The 17,232-nt window shown below is 38.3% G+C and overlaps 1 protein-coding gene across 1 annotated transcript in view; it reads left to right on the top strand.

Annotated features, from left to right (window-relative positions):
* The window catches only part of HCFC2 (host cell factor C2), a 268,454-nt gene extending 252,598 nt beyond the window's left edge, over nucleotides 1-15,856 (top strand). Inside the window, exons 16-17 of the mRNA XM_053716965.1 lie at nucleotides 11,691-11,754; nucleotides 15,717-15,856. Of these exons, the coding sequence (XP_053572940.1) occupies nucleotides 11,691-11,754; nucleotides 15,717-15,753 (101 nt within the window). The 3' untranslated portion in view covers nucleotides 15,754-15,856. The remainder of the gene's footprint in view (nucleotides 1-11,690; nucleotides 11,755-15,716) is intronic.
* The last annotated feature ends 1,376 nt before the right edge of the window (nucleotides 15,857-17,232 follow it).

The raw sequence follows: 17,232 nt of genomic DNA, 5'->3' as shown, positions 1-17,232 counted from the left end.
TGCCTAGGGATAGCTTTTTATGGCCCTCTCACTGTGAGTACAGGTTGGGAGGGGCCTAATTTCAGGCCTAAATCGTGCAGTAGTTTTTGCAGCTTGAGACTTCCAGCTTCCCTGAAGGAGTCCCCTGAACACTTAGGACCTCTACAAAGGTTTTTTGTGCCTTCAAAAGTCATTGTATGGGCAGGTAGGGCCACAACAGAGCGTTGTGACTGTTAAAAAACGTTTATATCGTTTTTTTTATCCGGCTTTGAAACTAAGGGGTTAATCATCCATTTGCAAGTGGGTGCAATGCTCTGTTAGGCTATTATACACACTGTAAAAATTTCGTAAGATTTACTGCTTTTTATCACTGTTTTTCAATTTCTGACAAAAATTGTTTCTCTTAAAGGCACAGTACCGTTTTTATTTTTTGCTTGTTTACATTTATCAAAGTGTTTTCCAAGCTTGCTGGTCTCATTGCTAGTCTGTTTAAACATGTCTGACATAGAGGAAACTCCTTGTTCATTATGTTTAGAAGCCATTGTGGAACCCCCTCTTAGAATGTGTACCAAATGTACTGATTTTACTTTGTTATAAAGATCATATTCTGTCTTTAAAAGATTTATCACCAGAGGAAATTGACAAGGGGGAAGTTATGCCGACTAACTCGCCCCACGTGTCAGAACCTTTGACTCCCGCTCAAGGGACTCCCGCTCAAGTGGCGCCAAGTACATCTAGCGCGCCCATGGCGTTTACTTTACAAGACATGGCGGCAGTTATGGATCATACCCTTACAGCGGTATTGTCCAAACTACCAGGGTTACAAGGAAAGCTAGACAGCTCTGGGACTAGAAAAAATACAGAGCTCTCTGACGCTTTAGTAGCTATGTCTGATATACCCTCACAATATGCAGAAGCTGAGGCAGGAGAGCTTCTTTCTGTGGGTGATTTTTCTGACTCAGGGAAGATGCTTCAACCTGATTCTGATATGTCTACATTTAAATTTAAGCTTGAACACCTCCGCGTGTTGCTCAGGGAGGTTTTAGCTACTCTGGATGACTGTGACACCATTATAGTGCCAGAGAAATTGTGTAGATTGAATAAATACTATGCAGTGCCTGTTTACACTGATGTTTTTCCAATACCTAAAAGGTTTTCAGAAATTATTACTAAGGAATGGGATAGACCAGGTGTACCATTCTCTCCCCCTCCTATTTTTAAGAAAATATTTCCAATAGACGCCGCTACACAGGACTTATGGCAAACGGTCCCTAAGGTGGAGGGAGCAGTTTCTACCCTAGCTAAGCGTACAACTATTCCCGTCGAGGACAGTTGTGCTTTCCTAGATCCAATGGATAAAAGTTAGAGGGTTACCTTAAGAAAATGTTTATTCAACAAGGTTTTATTCTCCAGCCTCTTGCATGCATTGCCCCGGTCACTGCTGCTGCGGCCTTCTCGTTTGAGTCTCTGGAAGAGGCCTTACAGGTAGAAACTCCATTGGATGATATACTTGACAAGCTTGAAGCGCTTAAGCTAGCCAATTAATTTGTTTCTGACGCCGTTGTTCATTTAACCAAACTAACGGCTAAGAACTCAGGTTTTGCTATACAGGCGCGTAGGGCGCTATGGCTTAAATCCTGGTCAGCTGACTTTACTTCAAAGTCTAAGCTTCTCAACATTCCCTTCAAGGGGCAGACCCTATTCGGGCCTGGACTGAAGGAGATAATTTCTGATATTACTGGAGGAAAAGGTCATGCCCTTCCTCAGGATAGGTCTAATAAATTAAGGACCAAACAAACTAATTTTCGTGCCTTTCGAAACTTTAAGACGAGCGCGGCATCAACTCCCTCTAATGCAAAACAAGAGGGAAATTTTGCCCAGTCCAAGCCGGTCTGGAGACCTAACCAGGCCTGGAACAAAGGTAAGCAGGCCAAGAAGCCTGCTGCTGCCTCTAATACAGCATGAAAGATCAGCCCCCGATCCGGTAACGGATCTAGTAGGGGGCAGACTTTCTCTCTTCGCCCAGGCTTGGGCAAGAGATGTCCAGGATCCCTGGGCGTTGGAAATTGTGTCCCAGGGATATCTTCTGGACTTCAAAGCTTCTTCCCCAAAAGGAAGATTTCACCTCTCACAATTATCTGCAGACCAGATAAAGAGAGAGGCATTCTTTATTGTGTTCAAGACCTCCTAGTTATGGGAGTGATCCACCCAGTTCCAAAGGAGGAACAGGGGCAAGGCTTCTATTCAAATCTCTTTGTGGTTCCCAAGAAAGAGGGAACCTTCAGACCAATCTTAGATCTCAAGATCCTAAACAAATTTCTCAGGGTCCCATCTTTCAAGATGGAGACTATTCGAACCATCCTACTTATGATCCAGGAGGGTCAATACATGACTACCGTGGACTTAAAGGATGCTTATCTTCACATTCCGATACACAAAGATCATCATCGGTTTCTCAGGTTCGCCTTCCTAGACAGGCATTACCAGTTTGTGGCTCTTCCCTTTGAGTTAGCTACGGCACCAAGAATCTTTACGAAGGTTCTGGGGTCACTTCTGGCGGTCCTAAGGCCGCGGGGAATAGCAGTAGCCCCTTATTTAGACGACATTCTGATACAGGCGTCAAATTTCCAAATTGCCAAGTCCCATACGGACATTGTTCTGGCATTCCTGAGGTCTCATGGGTGGAAAGTGAACGAAAAGAAGAGTTCTCTATCCCCTCTCACAAGAGTTTCCTTCCTGGGAACTCTGATAGATTCTGTAGAAATGAGGATTTACCTGACAGAGGACAGGTTGTCAAAACTTCTAAATTCCTGCCTTGTTCTTTATTATACTTCTCGCCCTTCGGTGGCTCAGTGTATGGAAGTAATCGGCTTAATGGTAGCGGCAATGGACATAGTTCCGTTTGCCCGCCTACATCTCAGACCGCTGCAACTCTGCATGCTCAGTCAGTGGAATGGGGATTACACAGATTTGTCCCCTCTACTAAATCTGGATCAAGAGACCAGGGATTCTCTTCTTTGGTGGCTATCTCGGGTCCATCTGTCCAAAGGTATGACCTTCCGCAGGCCAGATTGGACAATAGTAACAACAGATGCCAGCCTTCTGGGCTGGGGTGCAGTCTGGAACTCTCTGAAGGCTCAGGGGTCGTGGACTCAGGAGGAGGCACTCCTTCCAATAAACATTCTGGAACTAAGAGCGATATTCAATGCTCTTCAGGCTTGGCCTCAGCTAGCGGCAGTGAGGTTCATCAGATTTCAGTCGGACAACATCACGACTGTAGCTTACATCAACCATCAAGGGGGAACAAGGAGTTCCCTAGCGATGTTGGAGGTTTCAAAGATAATTCAATGGGCAGAGATTCACTCTTGCCATCTATCAGCTATCCATATCCCAGGAGTAGAGAACTGGGAGGCAGATTTTCTAAGTCGTCAGTCTTTTCATCCCGGGGAGTGGGAGCTCCATCCGGAGGTGTTTGCACAGTTGATTCAACGTTGGGGCAAACCAGGACTGGATCTCATGGCGTCTTGCCAGAACGCAAAGCTTCCTTGTTAGGGATCCAGGTCCAGGGATCCCAAGGCAGCGCTGATAGATGCTCTAGCAGCGCCTTGGTCCTTCAACCTGGCTTATGTGTTTCCACCATTTCCTCTGCTCCCTCGTCTGATTGCCAAAATCAAACAGGAGAGAGCATCGGTAATTTTGATAGCACCTGCGTGGCCACGCAGGACTTGGTATGCAGATCTGGTGGACATGTCATCCTTTCCACCATGGACTCTGCCTCTGAGGCAGGACCTTCTACTTCAGGGTCCTTTCAACCATCCAAATCTAATTTCTCTGCGGCTGACTGCTTGGAGATTGAACGCTTGATTTTATCAAAGCATGGTTTCTCCGAGTCGGTCATTGATACCTTAATACAGGCGCGAAAGCCTGTCACCAGGAAAATCTATCATAAGATATGGTGTAAATATCTTCATTGGTGTGAATCCAAGGGTTACTCATGGAGTAAGGTCAGGATTCCTACGATATTATCTTTACTCCAAGAAGGATTGGAGAAGGGTTTGTCAGCTAGTTCCTTAAAAGGACAGATTTCTGCTCTGTCTATTTTTTGTGCCTTCAAAAGTCATTGTATGGGCAGGTAGGGCCACAACAGAGCGTTGTGACTGTTAAAAAACGTTTATATCGTTTTTTTTATCCGGCTATGTATGTATGGTTCTGATATCCCTTCTCAATATTATAAATATGTTCATTTAACCTTGTTCTAAGGAGCCTGGAGGTGCGACCTATATAGATAAGATTGCACGAACAGCGTAATAGATAAATTACATTCTTGCTATTGCAAGTAATGAATTGATTTATCTCATAGACTTTTTTATAGTCCGCTGAATAGAACTTATTACATAATTTTGATGTTTTTTTCATTCTCTGACATACATTGCAAAATAAACACCTTCTAAATCCTATCTGTGGAGTGGGCAGCCAGTTTTTGGCAGATGTTCCATTCTGTTTATTCTTCATGTTGTTTATATGTGATAGCTGTAATTTTAAATTTGGTACCTTCTTAAACATAATATTTGGACCTTCCCCAAGGAATTCAGTTAATCCTGAATCTCTAGTGAGGATGCCCCAATGTCTATGAATGATATTTCTTAGTTCATAACTTTGTGTGCTGTGCTGAAAAATTAGTCTGTTTGCCACATCCTTGTTCTTATCCTTATAATCTTGTGTATTTTTATTCTTATATTTTAGTAATTCAATTCTATCCATATTACTAACTTCCTCTATTTTTTCCTCCAAAAAACTATTTGAGTAATTCTTTTCTAGGAATCGTTTTTTCAAGACTTGAGATTGGGTTTGGTATTCAGTTATTTCCTTACAGTTACGTCTTAGCCTAACAAATTGTCCTTTGGGGACATTTTTTAACCAGTGGCGCTGATGGCAGCTATTGAGATTTATGTAATTATTTACATCTATACTTTTGAAGTAATTCCTTGATTTAAGTGAATTCTCCTTAATATAGATTTCCAAGTCTAGAAATTCAATTTTTTCTTTACTATACTTCCAAGTTAGAGATACTTGGAACTCATTATTTTTCAAATGTTCCATAAACTCCAAAAGTTGACCCTCACTACCTGACCATATCAAGAACAGGTCATCTATATAGCGGCGATAGGACACCAGATATTGCGCCCAGGGGGAATTATAGATATAATTATTTTCCCAATTAGCCATATACAAGTTGGCATAACTGGGCGCAAATCTGGCGCCCATTGCCGTTCCGCTGGTCTGTAGGTAGTATGTTTTATTGAAGTAAAAATAATTAGTTTCCAAAATAATCCTAATGCCTTCCAGAATAAATTCCAGTTGTTTACTATTCAGGGTTTTGTCTTCCTCCAAAATCTTTTTAACTGATGCAATCCCCAGATCTTTATTTATGATGGTGTACAGTGACGTGACGTCACTAGTGACTAGCCACCACTCTTTGTTCCACTCAATACCCTCTAGATGGTTCAATATACTTATAGTATCTTTTAAATAAGATTTGGTACTTTTCACATAATTTTGTAACTGTTGGTCTATATAAGCTGAGAGGTTACTAGTTAAGGAATTAACACCCGACACGATTGGTGTCCCTGGGGGATTACATAGGTCCTTATGGATCTTAGGGAGTACATAAAAAGTTGGTATTTTTGGGAATGGATTGTATATGTAGCCATACTCCTTTTTGTTTAGAATATCTTCTCTAAGTCCTTTATTAAGATAGCTTTCCAGTCTTTTTTTTAAAACAAATATGAGACTAGAACTTAATTTTTTATAGGTGTCAGTGTTATTTAATTGTCTAAGACATTCTTCATCATACTTATTTTTGTCCATTATCACTGTTCCTCCGCCCTTATCCACGGGCTTAATGATGATTCTATCATCATTTTTCAATTGATCCAGTGCAATTTGTTCTACTCTAGTTAGGTTTGATCTATAATCCATTTTCAGATTTTTTATGTCTCTGTGTACCAGTTCTAAAAAAGTCTCCATGGGGGCCGATTTATATTGTGTTGGATTAAATGTAGATTTTTTATTTAATTCTACATGTCTATACATATTTGGCTCTAAAGAATTATTTCTGATAATAGGACTATTTGCAAAAAAATTTTTAATACATAGGTTGCGTATAAATTTCTGTATCCCTATGTATGTATCAAATTTCCAAAACTGATGTTTGTGCTTCAGATAAGGTAACACTTGACAAATTAAAAATCCCTTTCTGTGCAGTGTTGGTGTTGCCCTTTGCATTGATATTGTTTTTCCTGATGTTACATGGTTCTCTTTTTAATAATCTACTCTGTCCATATTCCTTCTTCTCTTGTTGAATAGGTCTGAATCTGTGCGTGTATACCTTCTCTTTCCGGTTTCTAAAGATTTTCGTCAAACATCTGCATTGTTTGTTGTCTACTCTGGACAGAGGAGAGGCCAAAAGGCTTCGGCAACCTCTCTTTCTTTTTGGCTAAGGAGTATAATACGCTTAGCTTATGAGACTGCTGGCCAGCAGCCTCTTGAAAGGATTACAGCTCATTCTACTAGAGCGGTAGCTTCCACATGGGCTTTTAAAAATGAGGCTTCTGTTGAACAGATTTGTAAGGCGGCGACTTGGTCTTCGCTTCATACTTTTTCAAAGTTCTATAAATTTGATACTTTTGCTTCTTCAGAGGCTATTTTTGGGAGAAAGGTCTTGCAGGCAGTGGTGCCTTCCGTTTAAGCGCCTGCCTTGTCCCTCCCTTCATCCGTGTCCTATAGCTTTGGTATTGGTATCCCACAAGTAATGTATGATCCATAGACTGGATACACCTTACAAGAGAAAACATAATTTATGCTTACCTGATAAATTTATTTCTCTTGTGGTGTATCCAGTCCACGGCCCGCCCTGTCATTTTAAGGCAGGTGTTTTTTATTTTTAAACTACAGTCACCACTGCACCCTATAGTTTCTCCTTTCTCTTGCTTGTCTTCGGTCGAATGACTGGTAGTGGCAGTTAGGGGAGGAGCTATATAGACAGCTCTGCTGTGGGTGATCCTCTTGCAGCTTCCTGTTGGGAAGGAGAATATCCCACAAGTAATTTATGATCCGTGGACTGGATACACCACAAGAGAAATAAATTTATCAGGAAAGCATAAATTATGTTTTTATAAGACACTCTCAGCTATGGGTTGGGCACTTTTTAAGTAAAGTTGTTATATATTGTTTGTATACATGCCTTGAGTCAGTAATTCAGTGCTCCTTTTTAGTGACTTTATTTGGGGCTAAATATTTGTCGAGGTTGGTAGAGTCTGTGAAACACACAGGGTTTTTTTTTGGAGCTAGTAATTTATTTATAAATTAGGATGTTATGTATTATGTTAGTCTCATGGAATGTTGATTATCACATTTTATGCAGCTATAATAGAAGTATCCATTAGGGGTTTTTTTTTTTGGTTCATTTAGTTTTTTTGTATATGCAGTCAAAATTCTTACCTGCTTTTTAGAGTGATAGGTGTATTAGAAATCCTCTTCAGCTTTGCATGTCGCACATGTGATAATGCTATTTATGTTGTATGGTGAGATGTCATTGTGTGCCATTTTTTTGGCGCCAAAAAGTAAAATTTTCCCACCAAACTTTTTTCCTGCCAAAATTGTTCCGCCAAAATTGCCGTTATTAGCTCCGCCCCTACCTCATTCAGTGTTCTCAGTAAACACTTTCTTTTACTAAATTTTACCATTTTGATGTGTTTTCTTCTTTTGTAGAAAGGTTCTTAAGCCAGTTGTCTCAGATTGATTCTAGTGCCTTTGATTTGAGGTTTTTTTGACATTCTTAAGAAAACTTAATTTTTTTGGGGGGGGATTTAATTTCTCCGCGGATTTAGCTTTTGTTATTTTATCCCTCCCTCTCCATGACTCGTAGATTTCCACATCTTGGGTATTATATCCCATACGTCACTAGCTCATGGACTCTTGCCACTTACATGAAAGAAAACATAATTTTTGTAAGAACTTACCTGATAAATTAATTTCTTTCATAGTGGCAAGAGTCCACGAGACCCACCCTATTTTTTGTGGTTATGATATTTTGTATAAAGCACTTTATATTTTCCAGTTCCTCTTTTGTATGCTTTTTACTCCTCTTCTTACACCTCACTTCTTGGCTACACATTAAGTAAGGTATGAGTGAGGTGGCAGGTGTATTTATAGGCATTTTGAGGTTTGGGAAACTTTGCCCCCTCCTAGTAGGAATGTATATCCCATACATCACTAGCTCATCGACTCTTGCCACTATGAAAAAAAGTAATTTATCAGGTAAGTTCTTACATAAATTATGTTTTTACGGGTGTGCAATAAATAACCAGCCATTACAAGTGGCTGGTTATTGCTACCGCAAAAATTGCAAGACAAGCAACAAAAAACAATGCCTGCCCCTATATAGAAATATATTTAAAGGGTTTATTGTGGTTTAATAGAAAATATATACAAAATAGCCATTTATTCCATTATTTTATTTACAAAAACGATACTCATTCATACCTTTAAAAACACTTAAACTCTGCAGTCAAAGAAAATTGAAAAATGTGTGTGAATATCACCCTGAACTTAGGGCTAAGTGGTAGCCAATTCAATGTTGCGCTGTGTATGTTTAGTGTGACAACGCACTGGGAAAAGGTTAAAGGGACATTGAACGCAAAATGTTTATGTCGTGATTCAGATAGAGCATGACATTTTAAGCAACTTTCTAATTTACTCCTATTATCAAATTTCCTTCATTCTCTTGATATCTTTATTTGAAATGCAAGAATTTAAGTTTAGATGCCGGCCCATTTTTGGTGAACAACCTGGGTTGTTCTTGCTGATTGGTGGATAAATTCATCCACCAATAAAAAAATGTTGTCCAGAGGTCTGAACCAAAAAAAGCTTAGATGCCTTCTTTTTCAAATAAAGATAGCAAGAGAACAAATAAAAATTGATAATAGGAGTAAATTAGGAAGTTGCTTAAAATTGCATGTTCTATCTGAATCGCGAAATAAATAATTTGGGTTCAGTGTCCCTTTAAAGCTAAATTCTCTGATTGATGGACAAGGATCATAATTGGTGCTAAGAACTTGGTGCAATTATTATATTGAATAAAGTTTGGCATAATGCCTATGTACCAATAGTTATTATCACAGATGTGTAATTCAGATTAATCATACGATAATGGAGCAACAAAAAAACAATAAACAGTCCCTCCTCAGCTAAGCTCCTTCTATAGCGGGAGCTATGTTTATAGTTACCTTTCCCTGTGCTTGTCAAATATTAACACACATAATTTCTGGTATCATTCACACTGCATGGGCTAGAAGATTATCACAATTTCATTGATACACACACACACATATATATTAAATCTCTGCTCAAGTAAGCTGATTAAAAAATTAGAGAAAAGCTCTCTTGAACCAGTTGCCCCCCTCTATTTCTCTGTTACTGTAGATTTGTGCTACCTGAAGTGTAAAGAGGAGTGCTGCCGACATTGGACCATTGATGTCCTTGGTCTAAGATTGACCTTTAAGATTAAGTTGTTAACCTATATTGTCTGTTATCATATTTAAATAAAGACATTATATCAGTCTGTTGGAGTCCCCCCTATTAGCTACTTTTAGCTTGCCATGTTTTTAAAACAAGTACTTTATTTGTCTGAAGCGTTCTCCGCACTGAGTTCCTCAGGCAGCCCACGGCAAAACACTATTTTGCTGTGAGGTGACATTTCCACCTCTTAGCCAATAGCCCTACGGCTGGCATTATGCCGAATAGCTAGCACCCATAAATAATAAATAGGCCCAGCACTAAACACAATCTTTCTTAGTTCCAATCTTGTGGTAGGTGCACATAGCAGGGGTTACTGCATTCTCCTCTCATATAGAGCATAAATCCATATAATAAAGCTACAGCATCACAAATATCTTCAAAGGATATTAGCTTTATTCAACATAAAACATGCAACGTTTAGGCCTCATAGGCCTTAATCATGCAAATCAATTTTGCATGATTAAGGCCTATGAGGCCAAAATGTTGCATGTTTTCTGTTTAACAAACGTAATATCCTTTAAAGATATTTGTGTTGCTGTGGCTTTTTCTTATATGGATAGCTAGCACCCTATCACCTGACAGCAAAAAAGCGTTTTGCCGTGTGCTGCCTGAGGAACTGGCACAGAAGGAACAAAAATAAAAAAATAAAGGAGAAGTGTTTTACACTCTGTTTTGGAAAACAAGCAAAGGGTAGCTATTCTTGGGGAAAAAGGGGGTATAAAAGTAAATTTATTATTATGAGAATTAATTTGGGCAACCAAATTTTAACTGTGTAATATCTATAGCTCCAAATAATAGTAGTAAAAAGATATTTTAAACAAATTGGATGTCCCGTAAGATTTTAATTTGACACCATATTGTATCATCAACAGATATAGCTCTGCTGCATCATCATTATTTAAGCTTAACGCAGACTATTTAGTTGTTGACACAGACGTTTAACTAAGTGGATATTTGGAGAGTTAGAATCCAAAAGAGAGAGGTTCACTTGCTGTTTTTAAATCTATTTTACATACTCCCAAATAGATTTGTCCACTGACAAATTACAGGGACACTGAACCCACATTTTTTTCTTTCGTGATTCAGATAGAGCATGACATTTTAAGCAACTTTCTAATGTCTATTTGAAAAGCAAGAATGTAAGTTTAGATGCCAGCCCATTTTTGGTGAACAACCTAGGTTGTCCTTGCTGATTGGATAGCACCAATAAACAAGTGCTGTCCATTGTCCTAAACCAAAAAATTGCTGGCTCCTTAGCTTAGATGCCTTCTTTTTCAAATAAAGATAGCAAGAGAATGAAGAAAAATTGATAATAGGAGTAAATTAGAAAGTTGCTTATAATTGCATGCTCTATCTGAATCGTGAAAGAAAAAATTTGGGTTCAGTGTCCCTTTAATGGTGCCGTTTGGTCAAGCTCCACATCTTCTGTCTGAGTTCAGCAAACCAAGAGCTTAAATATTCTTGCACTCTGTGACAGTTTAGTGACATTGACAGCTTTTTGACAGCTTCATGATAAGATAGGGAGCCTTATATTTTTGTGTATATAACTTGTAGGGATATACTACTGTGTGGTATTTTGTGTTTAAAATGGAATTTTTCTTTTATATGTAATACTGAAAGACTGCTGTGTGCTGTATTTTGTGTACAGAAAATTGTGAAGAATTAAAAATCTCCTGCTCACTGAATGTCATTTGAAATGTCTAAATAGGGATCGTATGCCAGAGTTTTGTGTTCAGTCTCGACAGAGTATACTTCTAAATTGTTTACAATTGTTACCATTTCTTTTTTTTAAATTACACAGATATGTTATCTATCCCTTGTGCCGTTACTGTGATTACTACCAAAGGCAACCCCTTGGAGTTCATTACTTTTGATTCCAAAAAGAGAATACTTTTCACACCAGCTTTCACATCATTTTTCTTAAAATATTTTTTTTACCTTTTGAAATCTTCACCATGTTTCACGTCATAGCTCAGCTTTTGGATTGAGAATCTTATGGCATGCTTATTTCACAATATATATAAACTTTCAAAAACTTTTGCCAATATTGTGTGAATCAACTTTAGTGTGTTACATACACAAACAAATCACATGATCTTAATGATTATATTTTTTTTATTCTTAATATTTAGACTCATCTAAAACTAGAAAAGATGCAAAGAACAGTGATAAGCCGTGTGTCACACCACCACAAAGGTACTGCTTTTTAATAAAAGTGTATTCATATTTTTATACAGCCTTTCATAAGAAATCCATATGGCAGCTTATTCAATGTATATAGCTCAGTGTGCTGTTATGCATGTAGCTTATGATCTCTGCTGTAGCTCATATATACATTTAGATCTAATTAAATATATAACTGTCAGGGTGCCAGGAATCAGACTGAGATGAGAAGTGCAAAAATAATCACACCTTTATTAACCCCTTAATGACCGGACCATTTTTCAATTTTCTTACCCTTAATGAAAATGGCTATTTTTACATTTCTGCGGTGTTTGTGTTTAGCTGTAATTTTCCTCTTACTCATTTACTGTACCCACACATATTATATACCGTTTTTCTCGCCATTAAATGGACTTTCTAAAGATACCATTATTTTCATCATGTCTTATAATTTACTACAAAAAAAAAAAAAAAAAAATGAGGAAAAAAATGGAAAAAAACACACTTTTTCTAACTTTGACCCCCAAAACATCTACAATCACCAAAAAACACCCATGCTAAATAGTTTCTAAATTTTGTCCTGAGTTTAGAAATACCCAATGTTTACATGTTTTTTGCTTTTTTTGCAAGTTATAGGGCCATAAATACAAGTAGCACTTCGCTATTTCCAAACCACTTTTTTTCAAAATTAGCGCTAGTTACATTGGAACCCTGATATCTGTCAGGAATACCTGAATATCCCTTGACATGTATATATTTTTTGTTAGAAGACAACCCAAAGTATTGATCTAGGCACATTTTGGTATATTTTATGCCACCATTTCACCGCCAAATGCAGGCAAATAAAAAAAAAACTTTACATTTTTCACAATTTTAGGTTTCTCACTGAAATTATTTACAAACAGCTTGTGCTATTATGGCACAAATTGTTGTAAAAGCTTCTTTGGGATCCCCTTTGTTCAGAAATAGCAGACTTATATGGCTTTGGCATTAATTTTTGGTAATTAGAAGGCCGCTAAATGCTGCTGCGCACCACATGTAAATTATGCCCAGCAGTGAAGGGGTTAATTAGGTAGGTTGTAGGGAGCTTGCAGGGTTAATTTTAGCTTTAGGGTAGAGATCAGCCTCCCACCTGACACATCCCACCCCCTGATCCCTCCCAAACAGCTCTCTTCCCTCCCCCACCCCACAAATGTCCCCGCCATCTTAAGTACTGGCAGAAAGTCTGCCAGTACTAAATAAAAGGAGTTTTTTGTTTTTTTTTATAAAAAAAATAAAATATTTTAGCTGTGATGGACTCCTGCCTTAGCCCCAACTTCCATGATCCCCCCCTCAGCTCTCTAACCCTCTCCCCTATCTAATTGCGGCCATCTTGGGTACTGGCAGCTGTCTGCCAGTACCCAATTTGCCCCAAAAACAAAAGTGTTTTTTGTTCTTTTTTTTTTTTTTTTATGATTTCTGTAGTGTAGCAGCCCCCCACAATACCCCTATCCCCCTCCCCTTCCCAGATCCTTTTATATTATTTTATTAAAAAATCTTTCCCCCCCCTCTTCCCTCCTCATTTGTGTCAGTGTCAGTGCCAGGTAATGCGCGCGCACGCGCGCCCCCCGCACGCTCCCGGCACCCGGCGTGCACATTGCATTTCTAGGAACCGGATGGCGGGTAGCGATGGGCCGCCCACCCGCCTCCCTGTTACGCTCCCACCCACCAACGAACCGGCACCATCGCTACCAGTGCAGAGAGGGCCACAGAGTGGCTCTCTCTGCATCGGAGTCTTCTAAAAAGGTATTGCAGGATGCCTCCATATGGAGGCATCACTGCAATACCCTGAGAGCTGCTGGAAGCGATTGCGATCGCTTCCAGCACTCTCTTAGACAGCTTGTTAATGCATGACGTACCTGGTACGTCAGTTGTCATTAAGGGGTTAATAGCAAAAAAATAATAAAAAGTCCACAAGTCAAATAACAAGCCAGGAATCAAAACCAGAGCTGGTAGTCAGACGAGCCGATTCAGGAGCCAAAGTGAATAGTCAGACAAGCCGGAATCAGGAACAAGGAAAACAGCAGAGTCAGGAACAAGCCAGGGATCAGGAACCAGGAAGGATGTCAGGCAGCCAGGTAATACACAGGAACTCTCATAAACAGGTCTGAGACAATGCAAAGGCAAAGCATACTGAACAGAGGCCCTTTAAATAATAAGTGATGACATCACAATTCTGAGACTGCATCCTGTCTCACATGGATGATGCACACCAGTCTGGCCATAAAAGGAAGTGCAGGAATTGAGCAGCATCCCCCACAATGCACCATAGTCAGGAAGAGAGGTGAGTAAAATGGCTGCCAGCAGCACATGGCAAAAACAACAGGGAAAAAACCCTGACAATAACAGATATTACAAAGGTATATAGCTATTATAATAATAAGAATTAGGTTTTCATTTATAAGGGGCTAAAGTTTTTACACCATAATACAGTGGGGTATTTCATGCATGGGACAAATTAGGGTTGCCACCCGTCCCTTAAAATACAGAACACTTATAAGTTACACATGCTGCAGGGTGTGCAGGGAGGAATATGAATAGTGCTTTCCAGAAACACAATACATGTTCCTCCCTGCAAGTGTCCAGGAAAACATGACTGAGGTGGCAACCCTAACAATGACAATAAACATTTTAACAGTCTGAACAAAAAGATCAGAGAACCGTTCTCATAAATGACAATGATTTTCAAAGTACAGTACAGGTTGGAAGGAAATAGTTTGAAGCAGAAGGTGAGGAAAGCAGATAATGTCATATGCTAAGATGGTGTGATTAATAAATGTTAAGGTAAAAGTGTGTGTCTGAGGACCATTGTAAAGGAGTATGCAGGGGAAAATGTGAAGGGCTTTAATTCACTTTCCCTCAATTATATAACTGTAGCTGCCTTGCACAGAGTGGGTGTAGAAACGTTTAACATGCAGTAGTGCTAGAAAATTATATTGTCTCCAGAAATCAGGGGGTATTTCTATTAGTCCTGAAGTCCCAAAAGTTGTGGTAATTGCATGCCTTAGAAACAGTTGAGGCAGTTAGGGGTAAGTTAGATCATCAGTAGTACAGAAGAATGGATGCTTTTTAAGTGAGCTGAGTGTATAAATCAAGAGGGATATTGTTTAACGAAAAGGAAAGTAGGGTTTGGAATTCTAAAATTAGTGAACTGAGGGTGTAGATACAGATTTCTTGTGCAGAGAAACTGAAAATAAGAATTGTAATATGCGATTCCTTTGTTCATTGGTTTTTAGGTGAACTGAGTTTGTAGATACATAGATATTGTCATGTTCTAGGTTTATAACTTTGCAACAACGAGTAGGTAATTACAGTGAACTTGGCATAGACTTTAGTATGGGTTCCAGTGCCTTTAAGCTATAAAGTATATTCCATTACTTCAGAACCAACAGAAAATGTACCAGGATGTTCCAAGACCTAAGCTGAGTTCTGCATGGGTTCTTTCAGGTTACAGGAGGGGGGTAACCATTAGTGCATATCCAAAGATGTGTAACAACTGTAATAGGATACTGACTAAAAAAAAAGCAAACATTCTAATAATTTAAAACTCAGACATAAAAAAGATTTTTTGAATCTGAGCAGCTGCCTAGAAAAACGAGAAGCCAGGGAATGGTGTATGTAGGTATAAGGATACAAAATGTTAAGAACCACAACTAGTATTTTAATAGCGGTGATTGCTTGGCTATTGTGATTTGTCAAGACCCACTTTAAATTGATAGAAGTGTATTTGGTATATTGAATGAAAACTGAACTGCAACCATCAGACTCTGAGTTACAAATTCAAGTACTATGGGAAATTGAAAAATTTCCATTTTAAAGACGAGTTGAAATACATTGACTTATCATGGCATGGCACTCAATGTGTTCTATACATAAATAGTAAAATTGTGACTAATACCCACAGGTGGGTTAAAACATTTTTTAAAAAAAAATGAAATAACACATATGTTTTGCAGCCGAGAAAACAGCAATTTCAAAATGGAGGGTCCTTAACAATTTAGAGATGAAGAAGACCGGACTTCCAAGTGACTTTGCCACTGGTGCAACTGGAAAAAGATATTTTTATTTTGAAATATAACTGTTTCTCATTTTGTAATATTTTGTAAATCTCAAAGTGTTTATTTTTGCATTATGCTTCTTTTACGTCCTATTGTATAAATATATATATACACACACACACACACACACACACACATATATATATTATATATCCTTTTTTTTTTACATATTGAATTGTAAGTGTTAGTAATATGTACTCAGGTGGCAATACATGGTATAGTTTCTCTTTAAGAGACTTTTTGCTTCCATTTTTTAACCACTTAACTTGTGAATCTGGATTTAAGCAATAAAATGGCGCAAAGGGAATGTATGGGTGTTACAAGTAGTGCAATATTTAAGGCACACAGCACTTCCAGAGACTAATGATATTGTGCCAATTTTTAATGACAGGACAATTGAGAGATACTAAGTTGCAATAGAAAATAAAATATTTTTATGTCCTAGTTTTATAGAAAAAATATAATGCATTGCACTTTTAAGGAATGATGGTATTTTCTTAAAAAAAATAAAAAATAAAACCTTAAATCTATTCCTATACCATGGAGCCAGTAACATAGGTGAAAGCAGTGCCTGACTATAAGTAACTAAAGGAATTACTGCTATACAGATTTAATTCCACAAGGCAATATATAATTTCATGTCTACTTATTCCATAAACACAATATCATCTAATTACACGGTCATATAAATGCAATCTGAAAATACCAGCAGAGGCTTTAAACTCCATTAGAAGACTGTTTGCAAAAATACTTCATTCTAATGGGTTTGCTAAGTGATATGTTTTCTGCAGCATGTCATCCTCTACTGATACAGATGTGTGCATGGGAGTTTGCCTTGTGCTTTAATGGCATCACACTGGCACTTTGAGCATGTGGGAGTGCAAGATGTGCATGTGCAGAGCCCACTGTAGTTTGTGCATACAATAAATATTATCGCTAAAACAAAAAATCTTCATTAAAACTGTTTTTGTGAATACAAAAAGGGAATGCTGTGCATTTCTCATTTGTCTACTCAAAAAAACTGTCTTTATAAAAATATTGTATATTTTGTATTTGTGCTTTTGGTCTTCTCACATTAGCAGTGGGTGCCAGTGACCCTAATCATAATATTACCATTACATACTGTGTGTGCATATAATGCAAATGGTTAATTATGGTCAATAGTGATGCAAACACAGTGATTTCTTCTACAGGATACGACAAGTCCACGGATTTACTTGTGGGATATTAACCTCCTGCTAACAGGAAATGGCAAAGAGCACCACAGCAGAGCTGTATATATAGCTCCTCCCTTCCCTCCACCTCCAGTCATTCTCTTTGCCTGTGTTAGTAATAGGAAGAGGTAAAGTGAGGTGTTAGTTTTAGATTCTTTAATCAAGAAGTTTTTTGTTTTAAATGGTACCGGTGAGTACTA

This window comes from Bombina bombina, chromosome 6 (genome assembly GCF_027579735.1).
Source record: "Bombina bombina isolate aBomBom1 chromosome 6, aBomBom1.pri, whole genome shotgun sequence".
Lineage (NCBI taxonomy): Eukaryota > Metazoa > Chordata > Amphibia > Anura > Bombinatoridae > Bombina > Bombina bombina.
The sequence above is the reverse complement of the archived record's forward strand: the minus strand, read 5'-3'. Positions and strand labels throughout refer to the sequence as shown.